The 19,360-nt window shown below is 41.1% G+C and overlaps 1 protein-coding gene across 1 annotated transcript in view; it reads left to right on the top strand.

Moving 5' to 3' along the window:
• The window catches only part of RNGTT (RNA guanylyltransferase and 5'-phosphatase), a 319,549-nt gene extending 308,659 nt beyond the window's left edge, over window positions 1-10,890 (top strand). Inside the window, exons 15-16 of the mRNA XM_034991369.1 lie at window positions 6,648-6,771; window positions 8,238-10,890. Coding sequence (XP_034847260.1) covers window positions 6,648-6,771; window positions 8,238-8,401 — 288 coding nt within the window. The 3' untranslated portion in view covers window positions 8,402-10,890. The remainder of the gene's footprint in view (window positions 1-6,647; window positions 6,772-8,237) is intronic.
• The last annotated feature ends 8,470 nt before the right edge of the window (window positions 10,891-19,360 follow it).

Below are 19,360 nucleotides of genomic sequence, written 5' to 3'. Positions count from 1 at the left end.
GTGATGGCAAATGGATGTCTCGCCTCCATGTCAGGCACCCAGAAACAGAAAATACAAATGCATTGTTTATTCAGACAACAAACTGAGGATATTAAAACCCTAAAACCTTTTGTTTTGTTTTGGGGGAAAGAAAGAAGAGGTAGAAAGGAGGAAAGAGGCAGAGAAAGGCTAGAGATAGTACTAGTTTACTTTACTTAACCAGCCATCAAACAGTACAAACTGGTTTGATAAGCTGAAGCTCACAATTATCTTGAATTTGGTTAACATCCTGTCTGAGGATCTCTCCAGGACTGGGTACTGTGCTGACAATGGGGAGATCAATGGGGAATACATATTTTAGTGATCTAGATCAAAACCAATGAGATTAACTTGATAGAAATTCTCATTCTCTACCATGATCTATATTCTACACCGCAGGCAAAGTTGTTCACTACTCTGGTTGGTTTCCACTAAGTGCTAGATACAAGCTTACATGTGGCTTTAGAGACTAGGATCTGGGGAAGGATGAATGAACGAAATGAATGAAAAGGCCTTAGGGTAGAGGCTATGAAACTTTCTTGGTTCATTTTGCCTCATACACAGCATCTCTAAGCCAAAAGAAATATCTAACACCTCCATTGATTGAAAGGACGGAGCCAAACAATTTAATAAGTATCTAGATTTTAACAACTTAGCACCAGTTAAGGATTGCATAACTTCTCAAACCTTGGAGTCAGATTATACCCCACCAACTTCATTTATTGTTCCACACTGATTTTTGTGGTACTTGGTTTTTATCACAGTAATTACCCAAAACTCAGCTTTGCAAAGGTATAATGTCATCTCAAGGAATCTCATATTGAAATTGTGAACTTCCTCCAGCTAATAGTTTGCATGGTGTCCAACACATGCCACTGTTACCCCAAAAGTTTAAAGTATCCCACAGTACCTCTGTGAGTTTGTTGCAGCACATGAAGATACCTCATTGCACAGTTTGGGAACTGTGGTCTTGGGGCCTGATTCGAAGACTTTGTTTTCTATAAATGTTTATCTCTTATTTTTCTGTACCACTGCATTAAAAACCAACTGGGTATTTATTTTCTTTTATGAAATAGTTGTTTAAGGAATCTTTCATTGTTAAAAATATGAAAGTTAAGCACATATTAACATAGAAAGTATGGAAAATACAGCATGACACAGGTGAAAGTCATTCCTAATTCTACCATCCACCAATAACCATTGCCAGCATATCATTGTTTTATCTGTATGTCTGTTATTCTATATGAAGATTTGTTATATTTTGAGTAAGAACTAACTAACTGACTAACTATGACTTTACTGGAAGGTAATAATCCGTAATTTAGTGGGAATTTCATACCCTGGAGTTGTGACTTGTCTGTAGTGACCTTTAGGATAAATAAGGCAGAGTTCTAGTTGCCTTCTTTTTATTGGCTGCTTTGATTAATTGAATGGCTGATTGAAGGGCTTGAAGACCCCACCATTCCCAAGGGAGAGACTTCCTGCTGCTCTGTCTCCAGCCTAGCAAATGGGAAGTATGTTATTTATAAATAATAGTAGTGGTAGGTGTAACTTTTTTTTTAAGGAGGGTAACTTGTCAAATGTTTTACTTTCTCCAGTAGTGGATGTACTTTCTAAAAGGAATATATCAAGGCCCTACTATAATGTAGTATTTCTAAAAGATTATTTATCTAATAATTCAGATTTAAGCTATTTGTATTGTTCTGACACCTCAGGAAAACTTTTATAATTCCATTTCATTTCTGACTTACCTTATTTTCTATGTCTTTATAAGTACTAGAAATTGAAGTTATTTACATGAAAATAAGATTTTTGTTTCATTTACTTAAGATATGTTTTTAAAATTGACCTTCTGTAACTCTATAGAGGTAGAACTTGAATTACCAAAGAGTAGAATTATAACTTCAAAATGAAAAAATGGCCAACTTAGTTTAGCTCCAGAGAGCAGTTCACAAAAGATGGCATGAAACTTCTAAGTAAAACGTATATTCATCTTCAGAGTCTCGTTGTCGTTCTCTATCTCTCCTTCTCTCAATAATACTTTTAAATTCTGACATGAACAGGTAGTGACAGTACTTTCTTAGCATAGCCTCCTGGACTGTTGAGGAGTGATGTTGCTTGTATAAAATGCTGATAGAGGACCTCATGACTGATTCTAGGACTGGGGCAGAAAAAATACAAAGATGAGCCTGGAGAGTAGGCTCTTAAATTGCCAGAAAGTAAATGCTGAAAATAAGAAGGTAAGTAAGTAAAAATGGAAGCAAATTAAAAGGACACAGGAGCCAATCTGAGAGAATTCCCAGTGCCAAAACTGGAACAATTTGACCAACAAAATAAATGACAGTAGTATTTTATTATAAACCAAAGAATAAAATAAATATCCATGAATTCATACTGATACAAATAAGCAAATAAATTAATGAGGGAAGTGGGACAAGTGTTCCTTACAGAAAAAGTCCAGATAATAAATGTAGAAGGGATGGAGAAAAGAGAAAACCCCAGCAGAACACCACAGGAATAATTGCTGCGGGCAAGATTCATGGAGGAATGCTAAAATTAATGAGCAAAACTTTAAGGAGAAACAGGGTATTTGTATAGTCTCAAAATATCTCTCTCAAGAAACTTAGTAATGTCTGTAGTGGTTTTAATAAATGTCCACAACTTTACTCTTCCTTCCAGGAAGTGGAATTTACTTCCCTTCTCCTTGAGTGGGGCTGTTTGTTCATCGTGACTCATAACTAACCGATAGAGTATGAAGAGGAGAACAGTAGTAACTTTACAGTAGTGAAACGTGGCACACACCATCTTAACGAAGTGCTCAGGGTTAGCATCAACCAGTAATAAGCCATGATATCACCCCCCCCGATATTACACGAGAAAGGCACTCCACCTCTTGGCATTTGTGCCCCAAATCCAAACCTTGGTCCAATCATGAGAAAACATCAGAAAATTCCAACTTGAGGAACATTCTACAAATATCTGACTACTACTCTTCAAAAGTGCCAAGGAAGGTCTGAGAAACTGTCATAGATCAGAGGAAACTAAGGAGACATGATGACTAAATGCAGGGTGATTTCCTAGATGGGATCCTGGAACAGGTAAAGACATTAGTGGAAAAACTGAAGTCTGAATAGTCTGCAGTTCAGTTAATTGTGTTGTACCAGTGTGAATTTCTTTGAGTTGATAAATGCACCATACTACATAAAATGTGAACATTAGGGAAAGCTGGGTGACAGGAATACTAGAACTCTCTATACCATCTATACACAGCTTTTCTGTAAATCTAAAATTATTTCAAAATTAAAAGTTAAAAATAGAATCACTACAACTCACTGATGGCTTTCTCAGTCTAAGGATATTTGTTAAAGTGTCTCCAGAGCAAATTAATTCCGAGAAATCCCCCTCCCTTCCACCCTTTGTGCAGTCTCTCTAGAAAAGAAAGATGGGCTCTTTTTTTAAAAAAAAGATTTTATCTATTTATCTATCTATCTATCTATCTATCTATCTATCTATCTATTTATTTATTTATTGGAGAGAGAGAGAGCACAAGTGTGGGGAGAAGCAGAGAGAGAGGGACAAGCAGATGCCCTGCTGAGTGCGGAGCCCAATGCAGGGCTTGCTCTCATGACCCTGAGATCATGACCTGAGCCAAAAGCAAGATTTGGAAACTTAACCGACAGCCATCCAGGCACCCCAAGATGAGCTCTTTACAGCAAAAACAGCTCTCCCGAAACAGGGACAGCAAGTTTTAGAGTTTTATCCCACTACTAGAAATAGAAATGCAACTTTGCCTGTTCCGTATAGGTCAGTTCAGCCAACACTGATGGTTTGCCTTTTGTGACTTGGAAGTGTAGGTATTTGCCTAGCACTTAAGTTACAGGAAGTGTTCTGTAAGAATAGTGCAGAGTGCAGCACCTGTGATTGTACCTGACTCTACTGTGGGCTCTTTGTTGCAGGTATTATTGTTGAGCTGCTAATTTAAAATCTCCAGAGACATTAGGGGCACCTGGGTGGCCCAGTTGATTTCTGCTCAGGGCATGATCTCAGGGTTGTGAGATAGAGTTCCGTGTCAGGCTCTGTGCTGGGTGTGGAGCCTGCTTAAGATTCTCTATCTCCCTCTGCCCCTCCCCACTCCCTTTTCTTTGTGTCTCTCTCTCCCTCTCTTAAAAAACAAAACAAAACAAAACAAAAAACCACCTCCAGAGATACTAGATCCGGTTTCATTGGACTCTTAACCTCATTTTATTGGTAGATTCAAACCGTATAAAGAGTGTGGTACTGAACAAGATGGATACATGAACAAAATATTTTTCAGTATAAAATACATTGTATATTCATTGCTCTTTTAAAAAAAACAGTAAAATTCATTAATTCAATATAATTATTAGTAAGATATGAAATCCTGATTTATAAATATTTTCTTATTACTTTCAAGCTCTTATGAGCTCAAACTAGAGTAACAGAGTTGATTATAGAAGGCCGAACAGGGTCTTGTTTTAGTAAATAATAATACGTAATTGGCTGAGGATGGTTATTGTCATAGAATTAGAATTTGGATACTAAAATTAAACTCTTCCCTTGTAGAATGAGTTTTCCTCATTCTCTTGATCTGATCATTAGTGACAACTGTCTTTAGTTTGTGCACATATGAGAAGTATTATTACTGTCAGTTAAGTATATTTTACTGCCGAACCAAATGAGTACCTTGCAGTGTGTCTACCTTGGGAATATAACTGATGTGATCAATAAAGAACAATGAATTGTTCTTGAACATGGACATAATTTCAGTTAGTATAATGGCAAGTGCATGCATTTTTCAGAAAGCTGTTTCCCAGTTATTGTTAGTAAATGTCCAAATAGATACACAGATAACTAATAATGCTGCTTAATTGCTGTAGTCAGATCGAGCAGCACATAATTTATAGCAATTCTGAAACCAGGAACACAAGAATGATGAGCTATATGATAAAGACTTACTACAATTGAGGGTCAGTAAAAGTACCAACTGCATGTTGTTGATACAAGCCTGTCTTGTGTAGTGCATACAATATAATTTTCTTGACACCTGTTTTCAAAGCATACCTTTCCATGTCATCCTGGTTTCTTTAGTGAATTTACTTATAAAGTGGTTTTTTTTTTTTTTTTTGAAAGCAGTATGTTATTTCCTAATTTTATATTTAATTAAGAATTTTACTCGTTGGCCACTCTGTGCCAGGTACTTTCATTTATTGTTCTTCCAGTGTCCCAGTAAATTAGGAACTCCTTTGCCCATTTTAGGATTATAAAATGGAGACTCTGAAAGGTTTAGAAACTCAGCTCTGTTAGACCCTACATGTGATAAATGTGGTTATCTAGCTGAATAAGTTGCCTAATACTTGGCTATAGATAATGTATCAAAAGTAAAAGGAGGTGGATCTTTAGGAAGAAAGGGAGGGGAATTGAGATTAGAATAATGAATATTTGAGAATAATTCTAGCAAGTTTGCTAAGTGGAACATCATTTTTTGGGGCATGTCTGTTCCAGAGCCACTGAATGTATTGGTCCTGTTGGATTTGTTGAAGATGCAAATAATCCAATCAAATGCAATACTCATTAAGGGAAAAGGAATACAATTTGATAGTTTTTATGAAGACGTGCACTGCCTAATCTGTGAATCGAAAGCATCTTTTAAAAATTTGCTTCCCTTCATATTCCTAGGTGGTATTGAATCTGCGGGTAGAAAAATGAGAGCATTTCAAATAATGCTAATGAAGTTTAAATGATTGCAATCTACCATATTGTGAGGAAAAGTTGTTAGCTGTGAAAGATGAGGACAGAATTAAAATATTACCATGACTGGCATTTGATTTGAAAACTGCAAAGATAAGCTTAGGTTCCTATTTATGAAAACTATCCTCACAGCCTGATGAAATATCTTTTAAAAGGTTTTATGGTTACCATGGATACTCGTTAGCTTTGATAGAGTAAGTTGTAATTCATATTCAATCATCTGAGGTGAAGTAGCCAAAAAAACCAACCAAACTAAAATCTAAAGTAGCTTAATCTGTATGTTCATAGTAGTTTGGAGAGGGAAAGGGTAACTAACCTAAAGATTAGAGTTTGGATTAGTTATTACTTCTTGAAAAGCAAAATACTTAGGATGTGCATTACCTGAAACTGATCCTAATGTTTACTTTTTGTGTGTAACTTTTTCGTTCAACTAGTAAAGGGAACTTCTTAGGTTTTGACATAGGAATTTAGACAGTGAGACCCTTCTGAAAGCTGACAGACCTAAGCAGCATCCTCAATTTCTGAAAGCCATAGGGACGCAGAAATATTAAAGGCATTGGTCCCTATGGTAACCTATTTGCATTTGGCCCAGAAGTGGCTGGTTTCTGCTTAGCCTCTTTTAATTGCTATATATTGACAGCCGTTTTCACGACTATTTATAAAATGTCGGATTAATGAGCATGTGTACAAGGGAGTGCATACCATATCCTTAGGCTTGATGAGACACTTCCGATGACAAAAGGCTCTGCGTGAAGAGTTACTGAGGTGTTTTTGGCATTCCCTAATGTGTCTGTCACATAGTGGGAGCAAAAAGCCTTTCGAATGATTTAAATATTTTCCTCAATTCTCTTTTAAAACAGGTGACAAAAGAACTAAAACAGTATGACAACAAAATTATAGAATGCAAATTTGAGAATAACAGCTGGGTCTTCATGCGACAGAGAACAGACAAAAGTTTTCCTAATGCGTACAACACTGCCATGGGTGAGTATGACAACCTACCAATGTTTGCTACATTAAAAGAGAGAGCGAGTGCGCGTTAGGGTTTTAGAATCAAGATGTGCTGTCTTTGGTGTTCTGCTTGATGGGGCATAGGGTCATTCGGACCCCTGTGCTTGCTGGCTGGGAAAGGGGCTGTGACTGTTGACTCCAGCTGGCTTGTAGATTCCCGTCTCTAGGCCTGTGGGCTTGTGCCCAGGCACCCAAAGGAGACGTGTAAAGGGCAGGATAATGGGCTGTATACAAGTTGGATTTGTTGAACAACAACAACAAAAGCCATGATAATTTCAGATCTATTCAGAACTATAAAAACCATTGTTTGCCAGATGGTAAAAGACAAAATTAGCAGGGGGAAAATGTAATTTCCAGCTCCTAAAATAGCTTTACAAACAACGGAGGACAAAGTAAATGAAAACCATTAAAAAAAAAACACACAAAAAAACCCCTCCTGAAACCTGTTACGCTATCCTTCAGAGAGTTCTTTGGGTATAATATAAGTGCTTTGGGAATTCAGAATAGTAAGTTTCTTTCATGGAGAACAACACAAATTAATTAACCTTATAAGGTAAACTGGTTGCTCTGGATTGCATTTTTAGTGAAGCCGAGGGGAAAAAAAAACAGATAAAAACCAAGATTAAAGGTTAATAGAATCGTGTGCTTTTAGACTGCTCAGTCAGTGATGATGCTGATTATATGATAAGCTTATGAGAAACTACAGAAATAGCCGGTTTCAGTTTTGCAGTTTATGAAAGTTACTATTGTACATTTAAGGGTTCTGTTGGAACTAGCATCTGTGTTCAGACAAGATGAGTGAACTTTGAAAATAGGAATAATTAAGCCAGTGTCCTTTTTTCCCCCCAAACTAAATATATAAATACAATTCAAAGGACTGGTGGTCAATTTTGATCACATAAGAAAAGATGCCATATTTATTCATAATTTTATTAGAATATCTTACTGAAACAAGTTACTAAAATAAAATAGTATGATCTGCCAGCTACAGTGGCGCCTCCCTGTTCAGTGGACACAGTGGCTGGTGCCATCACGACAGGGTGGAGTTTCCTTCTGACAGATACGACTGAAGGATGATGGCACACGTTTTCTGTAGAAGTTTTGGTTGAGTATAGACTATGGTTGTGGTACGTGAAAATCCTATAAAAAGAGTTTTGGAGAGGTGGAAAACCATAGTGAAGGTGTGGTTGTAAGTCCAACACTTAAAGTTTTGGTTTAAAATTCACGGGACAAGAAAAAGTAGCCACCAGAAAAGCACTCATTTTGGGGGCAGGGGAGGGCGGAGAATCGTTTACCGGGGGAAGCGTGTCACCCCAGTTGGCGAACTGAAAGCGTTTAGCATATTGGGATGAAAACCTTTCCCCTTTTGCATCGCCCTGTGGTGAGTCAGTTGCCTTAATTAACCCTCACGTGAGACCCGTGTCCCCCTCTGTCCACAGCTGTGTGCAACAGCATCTCCAACCCGGTCACCAAGGAGATGCTGTTTGAGTTCATCGACAGATGTGCGGCAGCTTCTCAAGGACAGAAGCGAAAGCATCATCTGGACCCTGACACAGAGCTCATGCCTCCACCACCTCCCAAAAGACCTCGCCCTTTGACCTAAGACCTGCCTCTGACTTAAGGACTGAGAGGAAAAATGAGTGAGAAAAAATGCTATTGCCCCATTTTTGCAGCCAGAGAAATTGGAAAAACAGTGTGGCTTGATGTTGATACACATTTGAATTTTTTTTTTTTTTAAAGTATTGTAGCCAGCCTGTAAATATTTGATGCATTTGTTTCTTTAGTGCTACAGTACATCGTGGACTTTAAACATTTTATTTATATCTGATAAACTCAGCCTTACCTTGTGAATTTGAAGATTGAAATATCCAAAGGTTTAATCGAGATTGAAATCAATGAAAAAGAGGCCTTGTTTGTATATGGATAATTTTCACCTTTAATTTATAAAGTTAGTAATCTGGAACTGTGAGCGCATAAAACACTGTATTTTTTAGAAGTTGTATTTCAACTATGGTAAATTTTCCTTTTAAAAAAAATCTAGGCAATGGCATTAAACATTCTTGCTATCACTTATCATGGATTTCCTACATTTCTGAGATTCTTGTATTCAAAAACAAATGACAAGGTTGTTAAGTATTGTATTATACTAAACAACTTGGTCTGGCTTATGTCATTTTAAGAAGTTTTTTTTTTTTTTTTTTTTTGAGATGTAAAAGTAAAAAAGTAAAGCCCCGTTTTTGTGAGTTGCATCCTTTCTAAAGGAAATATATTGAGTGTTTTCATGTTTCTCTTCTTTGAACGAAAATACCAGATATTCAATGTGTCCATTCTGGCAGTAGTTTTGAGTTACTTCGTAGAACTTAGATATACACCACCAGGTCCCTTTTATGTGTTGTTCTCCTGGGAGACTTTTTTTTTCCCCTTTAAAAACGCCAGGGCTACTTCTGCTTTACCTCAGTGGTATTGGCACGTTGTAAATTACATTAAAACACACAACTCACTGTGATTATGGGAGTGATATCAAATACAAACTATGTCGTGTCAGTTCCCTTGAACAAAACGGCAAAGGAAATGCCAGCCGACTCCTTTGATTAGAAGGTAGTGCCAATGGAATAGAATGCTGTCACTAGAAAATGCTCTCCCACTGCTAGATAAATGCAGAGGCAAAGAGTAGACATCTGTAGGAACTAAACATCAAGGAAACCAAGACATTTATTTTCAAAGCCAGGATTCTATCTGTGTTCTGTGCTGGGGATGCCATTTCTGTTATACATCTGAATTTTAAAACACTCACTGGTAGATAATGGATTTAAAGAGCAGCTAATTGGTCGTCTGCCATTGTTGAGAAGCTGTGTTCTGATTGGTTTGTGAAGGAACTCTGAGAATTAGCCTATTAGAGGCTAATGTATTTATTTTTAGAGGTAGAGGTTTTAAGTACGTGTATTTAAAACAAAATTTCATGATCTGAATTTTATATATGTATATGCATATATATGTCAGTATATGCATCAGTGTATATTCTACTAATACAGTCAGACATGAAAAATGCAAATGAGTTACCCAGCAGACTGAATATCTGACAGGATTTCTATATGCTATAGCACAGATTAACCAAAAATGTATTTATATTCACCTGAGTTTTAATGTTTTTAAACAAAGTTTTCTCCTGCAGTGCTTTTCTATATGAAATACTGGAGTCATGCTTGGGCTTTTTCCTTTGTTCTTTCCAAGTTATGTAACGTGTAGTGAACGTATCCAGAATGTCAGTTACTAGTATTTCATTCCTGGAGTGCTTTTGTGTGTTTGGGCACTAAAGGGAATAAAACACCTGACTGCCACAGTGACTGCTGAAAGGTGGAAATTTGTCAAGGTTCCATAGTGTCTTGTACAAAATGGGTCTGAAAAAACACCTATGCAACTCCAAATAGTCTGATGCCTGCTTCACCAGGATTAGTGACTCATTTCACGTGGTATGTTGCTTTCTTCCGAGCCTGTATAAATGCAGAGCCCTTTTGCAGGTATAAGAGCTAGTTTTTGCCAGTGATCTTTAATGGAGTTAAATGTTTATGGTAATTGTAACCTTTTAAATGAGTTATGTGAAAAGAGCATCTCATTTTTAATACACCCAGATATTTTTTCCTTGCCTTTGTGCATTTTCCAGGACTTAATTTTCTTAATTTGTTCTTTCCTTTCAATTATAGTGAAGTATAATAGCCGGCCTAATAAGTAGATGACATTTGGCCCCTGAACACACTCTCATCTGCAGTATCGTAAAAAGTCATGTAGAAAGTCAAGGGGGAAACTCGAGAGGCAGGGACTGGGACAGCAAGAAGGAAAGAAACCCTTCCTTCTCGGTCCACTTCACAATAACTGTTTTCTGACACTGAAGTTTCGTAGACAAGAATGAGAAAACTTTGCTTTCCTGAGTTATCAAATATAAAAGCTTTTGCTTTGAATTTGGAAAAGATGTGGATGACTCGACTGCCTGGATGGTTACATTTGCTTTCCGTGAAATGCTCAGAAAATGTCAGGACATTCCTTCTCTAACTGTGTGTCAGTGTGTATTGTAATAAAACTACTGATTTAAAATAATAGAAAGTGTATCTGCTTTGTTATGTGTCCCTTTCTTTTAACTAATGATTTCTGTTCCTTTCTGTTGCTGGCATTATCTTGCCTGTCAGCCATACCCCATCGTAATCCATCTGGTTTTGTTGCATTCTAGAATTAGCATAAGGACTTGGAAAATCCTTGATTTTTCTTCCTGAGAAATCAAGAAGTTGGATTGACATGGGGGTGTAGTTTGTACCTTTTCTTTTTGGAGTATAGGGGGGTGGGGGGAAAGCACAAAGCACATCTTTAAGTGATACAATATTTCTGTTCATCCACCTCATCTTAGTACTCTATTATATGAGTAGATAGTCTGTTACATTATTTTTAACACATTTCTTTCCGCAGTAAATATTCTGAAATAATGAAGTAATGACCTCTATCAGTTTTTTTGTTTATCTGTATTTTTTTATAGTATAGAATTTGTCATTTTTAATTTTTAAATGATACCATTTGGAACTATGTGCATAGTCCCTTCTCGTCAAAAGATCTTGAAAGTCAAGAACTAGATACTTGCAGATGGGGAAGACCAATGTGGTGGAGAAAACCCTGGGCTAACACCAGAAACCAAGTCCAGGGTCTGCCTCTCCTTGGTTCTGTGTTCTCTCTAGATCTCACCCTCTACCCCCGTCTCCATCTATAAAAGGCTGAGATCGAGCCAGATTATCAAAAAGAGCCTTTTCAGTCTAACATGACTCTTGTGAAGGCTTGTGCTTTGTAAATAGCCCATATTCACAATGAAGGCAATATTACCATTACTGAATATTTACCAAGCACCAAGACTGTCCTAAATACAACCACCCTGTGCAGGTAGGTACCATTATTGACCTTATTTTGTAGTTGAGGAACCTGAGACTCGGAGAGATAATTAACCCAAGGTGACGTAGCTAGTAAGTTGTGAGCTGAGACCCAAACGTAGGTCTTTCTGACTCCAACGCCTAATTTATTTTTCAGTACTCCTAAAGGTTATGTTGTAGTCCCAGCATGGGGGCTTCTTGGGTGCCAGGGGTCCCAAACTATTTGTTTCTTTGGTGCTAACAGAGTTTCAAGCACCTCTCTCCAAAACAGGGAGATGAAGTTGGGATCAGCAAAGTAAATATATTTTTAGGGACTTATTTAACCACTTATTTAACAATATTTAAATGTGAGTGACACAGAGGCCATGAAAAGAAGTTTAATATTCTCATTAAGATGCTAAATTCCAAAGACATAATTAGGAAGAAATAAGTGATTAAATTACACACTGGGCCAACATTTTTCTGATTGTCGCATAGTTAACTGTCAACTCTGATGCTTTGGCAGGTTGGTGTCAGCCTTGGTTAAACCCAGAAGTGTCCCTCCTCTTCCCGGACTCTGATACCAGGTGACCACTGTGCAAGATGAACAGGGTGGTGGTGGAGGGCCCTCAGAGCAGGGGCCTTCCAGGCTTCTAAGAAGACTTTACATTTCCAAAAATGAGCACAAGCATCTGGGGTTGCCAGCTGTTTTGCCATGGAAGGGCTTTATGAAATATTAGGTTGCCATTATTTCATAAAATAAAGAGAATCTCTTTTTTTAAAGATTTTATTTATTTCAGAGAGAGAGCGAGCGCACATGCACAAGTGGGAGGGAGGGGTAGAGGAAGAAGCAGACTCCCCGCTGAGCAGGGAGCCCCATGCGGGGCTCGAGCCTAGGACCCTGGGATCATGACCTGAGCCGAAGGCAGACGCTTAACCCACTGAGCCCTCCAGGCGCCCCAAAATAAAGGGGGGAATCAACCCCCAAAAAGGAAGTAGGACCTAATTTAGAAGAAAGGGCATGTCTTTACATAGAACGAATTTTGTGTTATGACTCTCTACATGGCCCTTTGCTTCTGCATTTCACCCCAAACTGGTGAAAACTTTTTCGTGGTCCAGTGCTAGGAATCATGGCACAGGTGAAATTCCAGGCGCTCATAAGTGGGGGGAAGGGCAAGCAAAGCCCCAGGGAAGCAGCAGCCCCTGGTTCTGTAGCCAAAGGTCATGTTCATGGCCAGAGGTGACCAGAGTATACCTCGAAATTGTTGATTATATTGTGCCCTTAAGATATAAGGTGTAACAGGTGAAAAATGAATTGTGTGAATGTTGAAAAACACCCAGACGGAATGAAACCCTCAGCGGTGTAAGGTACCAAAGTAAGCATAGCCAGATACGACACAGAAAATTGACTTGACACAGCATTTGACTTGGACAACAGATGAGACCCCCAGAGTCACCAGTGTTCACAACTTTGAAGTTGGCGCACAGTCCCTTTTTCCTTCGGATCGCTGCCGCCAGAATGGCCTTTCGGGACTGCAAACCTGTTCCTGCTGTTGGTCCCCAGGAAGAGCTCCCCGGCCCGTGACATCAGGGGCCGTCCGCCATCTGGCCGCAGCCTGTAATCAGATGTGGATCGTGCCAGCTGTGGCCCTCCTTGCTGCTCCCAGAACGTCATGTTCTCTAAGCCCAGGAACCTTCGCTCCTGGTGCTGCTCCTACTTCTGCTCCTGCTTCTGCCGGAAGCCCAAGCTGCCTTCATCTCGGGGGCGGGGGCGGGGGCGGGGCGGGGCGGGGCGGGGTGGGCGGGGCTTTCCGGCCGCACGTAGCCTCTTAGATCTCATACTGTATCGCGATAGTCTCCCGCCCCCGGGCTCCGCTCCAGACGAGGGTCTCGGCCCGTGGACCCGGGTGCTTAGCAGCCGCAGGCCCTCGGTGGTGATTAGGGCAGGAGGTGCAAATGCCCTGTTGCACTTGCTGTCGAGACTCTGTCAAGCCGTGTTTGCTGTTGTCTCGCTCAGCTTAGTTAGCCATATATGAGCGTGATTTTTTGGTCACTCTAGCCTTCTCGTTATAATAGAAGCCCTGATAACATCTCTTCAGAGTTTCTTCAGAGGCCATCTAGGCTGCATCTTGTATTTCATCCTGAGCAGAAATGCCTTGTCTGTTCTTGCCTTTTGCACCGACAGTGAGTGCTTCTGAGGAAACGTCGCAGCAGGAGGCATCTAGAGAAAGCGCCCTGGCCCCCTGGCCGTGATGCACTCTGAGGGAGGTGTGAGGGAAGTCGTGCTCTTAATCACATCTTATTTTTTGGTGCAGTTTCACTGAGCCTGCCACATCTTCAACGAGGAGGCTTTCTCCCTACCCACCTTCTCCCGCCCAACTTCTGATGTTTTCAAAGAGAAGTCTTCCAGTAACTGCTGAGGCTTTTCAGTTAGTTTTAAAAATAAATACCGGTCCGTGATCCCTGAGCGTAAATTGGTGCGACTTCTAGCCATGTCTTTTAGAGTGGGAAAGGCAAGTGAAAGATATTATTCTTGCTGCTACTATCGAATACTGTCTTCCAGGATCTGAAGGAATAAGAAGCTTTATATTTTCTGTAGAAGTTCTGCTTCCCTTCTGAAAGCCGTCAGGGGAACATTGTGTGGTTTTGATCTCCGGTATAAACACACTGTGCGCTCGGATACACATTGACCAAGAGGGCTGCAGAGAGCCTCGCTGAGCCGCATGACAACTGAACCTCCCCTGTAAAAAATTTCTTGAAAATTCCGCCTGTACGTAGAAACTGATATGCCTGGAGACATCACATACGACTGGGGTGATGCAGGAGGTGGGACGTGTTCCTGACCTTTGTGGACGGGCAGGGTGAATGCTGTCGGGAGGTGGGGACGGAGAACGTAGGGAAGGGTGCTTCTGGGCGGTTTGTCTAAAGCTTGTGTGAAAGACCGGGGTAGGAAATATGGCTGGAATCACCGACTTAAACTAACAACCAACCAACAACCCTTGGCCCCTTGATCTCCTTCCAGCTATCCCTTTTTCTGTTCCTCTGTCCTGCAAAATCCCTAGAAGGAGGTGATTGCACTTGCTCACACTCCTTATGCTTTCCTTGTATTTTCTCTCTTTTCTTTTTTTGAGAAAGAGAGAGAGAAAGCGTGCAAGTCGGGGCAAGGGAGGGGCAGAGGGAGAGGGAAAGAGAGAGTATTAAGCAGGCTGCACACTCAGCACAGAGCCCAACACCGGGCTCGATCTCACGACCCTGAGATCATGACCTGAGCGGAAATCAAGCATTGGACGCTTAACCGACTGCACCACCCAGGCGCCCCTCCTTGTATTCTCTTTTGAACCCTCTGCCAACAGGCTCTACCTCTACTGAGAAGTGCCCACTGCAGAGTCAAGTCCACTCTCCTAATTGACCTCTCAGCACCATCAGCATTTGACAGCTTCTCACTCCCTGGTTTTTGCTCTCTCTCTCTCTCTCTTTTTTTTACTCTTTTTAATGGGAAATGTCAAACATATATAAAAGTAAGGAAGATGGTACAGTGACCTCCCATCTACCCGTATTTAGCAGTGATCAGTTTGTGGTAGTTCCTGTTTGTTTATGTACCAACCAGTCCCCCATCTTCCTACACACGCACACACACACACACAATTATTTGAAAGCAAATCACAAACTTCCCTCTCCTTGTTGAACCCTTGCTGCACTTGGCTTCCAAGCCACTATAGTGTCTTGGTTGTCTTTCCTCCTACCTACAGGTCTCCCTTGCTGAGCCCCCCCCCCTTTTTTTTATGATCTTATTTATTTATTTGACAGAGAGACAGCGAGAGAGGGAACACAAGCAGGGGGAGTGGGAGAGGGAGAAGCAGGCCTCCCGCTGAGCAGGGAGCCCGATGCGGAGCTCGATCCCAGGACCCTGGGATCATGACCTGAGCCGAAGGCAGAGGCTTAACGACTGAGCCACCCAGGCGCCCTTGCTGAGCCCTTTTTCCCTTCTCTGCCTCTACGTGTTGTAGTGACCCAGATACAGTCCACTGGCCTCTGTGAATGTGTAGACAGAGAGTGTAGACTCTAAGAGATCTCTCCTAGTCCCTGAACGCTAATGCCATCTATACACAAACAATTTCTAAATTTATTTTTAGCCTGGATCTTGCTTGTGAATTCTAGACTCAGATATCCAAATGACAACTTGACATCTTCACTTGGATGTTTAATAGTCACCTCAAACTTAATACACCCAAAGCTGAACTTTCCTTCCCCCATAGACTTGCTTCTCTTCCCACAGTCTTCTTGTAGAGCTTAGTTAATGGCAATTGCACTTTTCCAGTTGCTTCAGAATCATCCTCGATTCTTTTCTTCTCTGACACTCCACGTCCAATCCATCAGCAAATGCTGTCAGCACCACCTTCAAACTGTAACCAGAATTTGACAACTTCTCAACCTCTACAATATCTCTCATCCCATCTCTTGCCTACGTTATTGCCATAGCCTCCTAACTGGTATCCTGGTTTTCATTCTCCTTCATCCCCTCCTCCGTCTGTTCTCCACACAGCTGTCTGTAATATTTTTTAGAACGTGTCACTCAACTGCTCAGAACCTTCCAGTGCCTTCCACCTCAATCAGAATTAAATTCTAAATGCATACCATAGCACACAAAGCCTACTTAACATGGCCCCCAGCCGCCTCTTCTGAGCTCACCTCTCATCTTCCTCCTTGTTCACTCTGTGCATCTCACTGGCGCCTTTGTAGTTTCTTCATCCTGCCGAGCATGTTCCCGCTTCAAGGACTTTGAACTTCTTCCCTCGACCTAAATGCTCTTCCCCTTGCTATTCATAAGGCTCACTGTCCTTTCAAGTCTCTAGACAAATGCCACCTCATCAAAAAGGCCTGGCTGCCTATCCCATCTAAAGCACTACTCCCATCACCACCTACCTACCCTCTTCCCCTAATTTATTTCTCCACAAGCACTTATCCAACATGTTTACATTTTTCCTAGTGTCTGATTCTCCTCTCTAGAATATAAGTTCTAGAATGTGAACTGAGAATTTGATTTCATTCATTGCTGTATTTTCAGTGCCTAGGCCATCTGGCACAAAGTATAGAAACCTAATAAATATTTCCTTTTTTTTTAAGATTTTATTTATTTATTTGACAGAGAGAGACACAGTGAGAGAGGGAACACAAGCAGGGGGGGTGGGAGAGGGAGAAGCAGGCTTCCCGTGGAGCGGGGAGCCCGATGTGGGGCTTGATCCCAGGACCCTGGGACCATGACCTAAGCCGAAGGCAGATGCTTAACGACTGAGCCACCTAGGCACCCCAAAATCTAACAAATATTTCTAAATCTGTAAATGAACTAGGTGTGCACAGAGAGGCTGGGAACGGATCACGAAGGGATTTGAGTGTCTGGCTAGGAAGTTGGGCGAAATTTAGTCAACAGTAAAGAGCCATTGAAAGCTTTTAAACATGGGAGTTCTTTGTGAGAATTTGTCTAAGGTCCTTGAAGAAAGAAAAGCAAGATGATAGGTCAGTTGAGGGGCTATGGTAATAATCCCGGTGAGAGGTAAAGAACCTAGAATAGGATGGCATATCCAGACATGGAGGAGAGGGATGTGACAGGCATTCAGGAGGGGGAATCATCAAGATTCAGTCATCGGTTCAGCAGCCAAGATTACCTTCAAGGGTTTGAACCAAGGTGGGGGAATGGTGGTGCCCTTCCCAGAAACAGGGGCATGAGAAGGAAGAGCTGATTTGGGGCTGGGATGAAGAAGGGGCTTCTGAGCATGGTGAGCTGGAGGTGCTGTCAGGAGGTTGGGATGGAACTGCCCAAAGACCAGGCAGAAATTTAGAATGGAGCTCAGACAGTCAGACTGCTAGCAAGATTTTAAATTTGTTCACACAGCAGTGATGGTAAAAGCAGTGTGAGAAGAAGTTAACGGAATAAGAAGAGGGTCAGCAACCCCCATGTTAGTGGGTGGAAGAAAAAAATAGTAAAAAAAAGTAAGGCATCAGACGTAAGGTCAAATAAAGATCAAGAAAGTAAGGAAAAGAAAAGAAAGTCGAGAAGGTACAGCCTGCAGGAGCCGAGAGAGAGAAAGGTGTCTTGACAGAGGAGGCAGAAAATAGTTCCAATTGCTCCAGGAGCAAGTCATGGAGAGCAAAGGACTGAGAAAAGGGTAGGTAAATAGATAACCTTCAGAAGCATGATGGGGATGGCTACAGTCAAGGGAAAAACAAGAGAGAATATGAGGACATGGAGGTGGTGGCGTTTGGGGCTTAATCTGTCAACAGATGAATGAATATTCCCGAGGGTAGTGGTGACACCATGTGTTCACTCTGTGATGCCCTGTCCAGCTTCCTGTCCCCTGTTTCAAGATACCTTTGTGTGTGGCCAGGGGCTTATGGGTTTCCTGTAGAGGTGTTGATCCTCTTAGCCCTCTGGCTGGCTGGGTGGGGCCTGGACTGTTGCCTCCAGCTGAGCAATGTCTCTGGGCCCCCAAGGGGGAGAACCTGGGGATTCCTGCAGGTGAAAGCACAGGACCAACCTGAAGTACCCAGGATGCTGCTGTGCCACCGGGGAGACGGGGGGGGGAGGCCAGTCGCAGAGCATGACACTGCCCCGGCCGGACAGAAAGCCCGTGGAGCAGCTGAGCACACCGCCTGGGCTGTGGCTCCTTGGGGCTCCTGGCAACTGGTGAGGGCATTAGGGGGTGGCACTGTCCCCACCTTCCTGTATGTCAGATATTCCTGTCCACTGTGCCTGACAAACTGTTGTGGTGGCCTCCATTTTAGGTACAAGGAGACCGCTTTAACAATGCACGTGCATTCTGCACATTAGGGCCTTGTCATTGTTTAGAAATTTATGTAAAAATAATTGTCTTGGAATGGAAGTCCATTTGCTTTATCACAAGTAATGTCAGCAAGAAATCACAACGAATTTGTATGTAGAAATGAAAAACAGAAGATTACTGGATTCTTTAAATATAATTTCGACAGTTGACGTTTTTGAAAGGTTGCCAAAAAATGGCTTTAATTTTTTATTCCCAACATGTGCAAAGTTTCTCATTGATAGTGACTACCAAGTAGCTGAAGAGATTATCATTAAAAAGTTTTGATCAGGATTTTAGGACAGCATTTAAAGCATTAAACCTGATATTACAAAGGCATGTTCATGAAAGCAAGCTCAAGTTTCTCATTTAACATTTTGAAATGATTTTATTTCAAAATTTCATAGAAAGCTGTGACTTCCCTAGGACTTTGTATTTTACTTCTTCTTACCACAATTTTATAATCTAAAGAAAATCGAATGGACCTTCCCCCCCGCCCCCCTGCCCAAAGACCCATATAGACACCTTTAATACTTTAGCCTACTCCAGGTTTCCCTCCAAAGATTGTCATTTTCTGTGTTTGCCATGATGTGAAAAGGGCTGGGGGCATTGTTCTGATGGCCAGGGATTGGGGATTGGTAAAGTGAAAACAGAAGAAAGTTGAAAAGATGAGGGATTTAACCCCACACTGGGTAAGAAATCAAGTAAAATTGGAAGGGGATGATGGCCTGGGTGAATGGGAGAGAGTGAGGAGACCAGATTGAAAGATCAGAGTGTAGAGCCATGCTACACTGAAAATGGCAGGGCACTGCTTTCTATCTCTCCTACACTTGTATTTTCTTTGCTGCCTCACACCAGTATCAG

Source organism: Mirounga leonina, unplaced genomic scaffold, assembly GCF_011800145.1.
Source record: "Mirounga leonina isolate KUSES-001 unplaced genomic scaffold, KU_Mleo_1.0 Mir_53, whole genome shotgun sequence".
NCBI lineage: Eukaryota > Metazoa > Chordata > Mammalia > Carnivora > Phocidae > Mirounga > Mirounga leonina.
The sequence above is the reverse complement of the archived record's forward strand: the minus strand, read 5'-3'. Positions and strand labels throughout refer to the sequence as shown.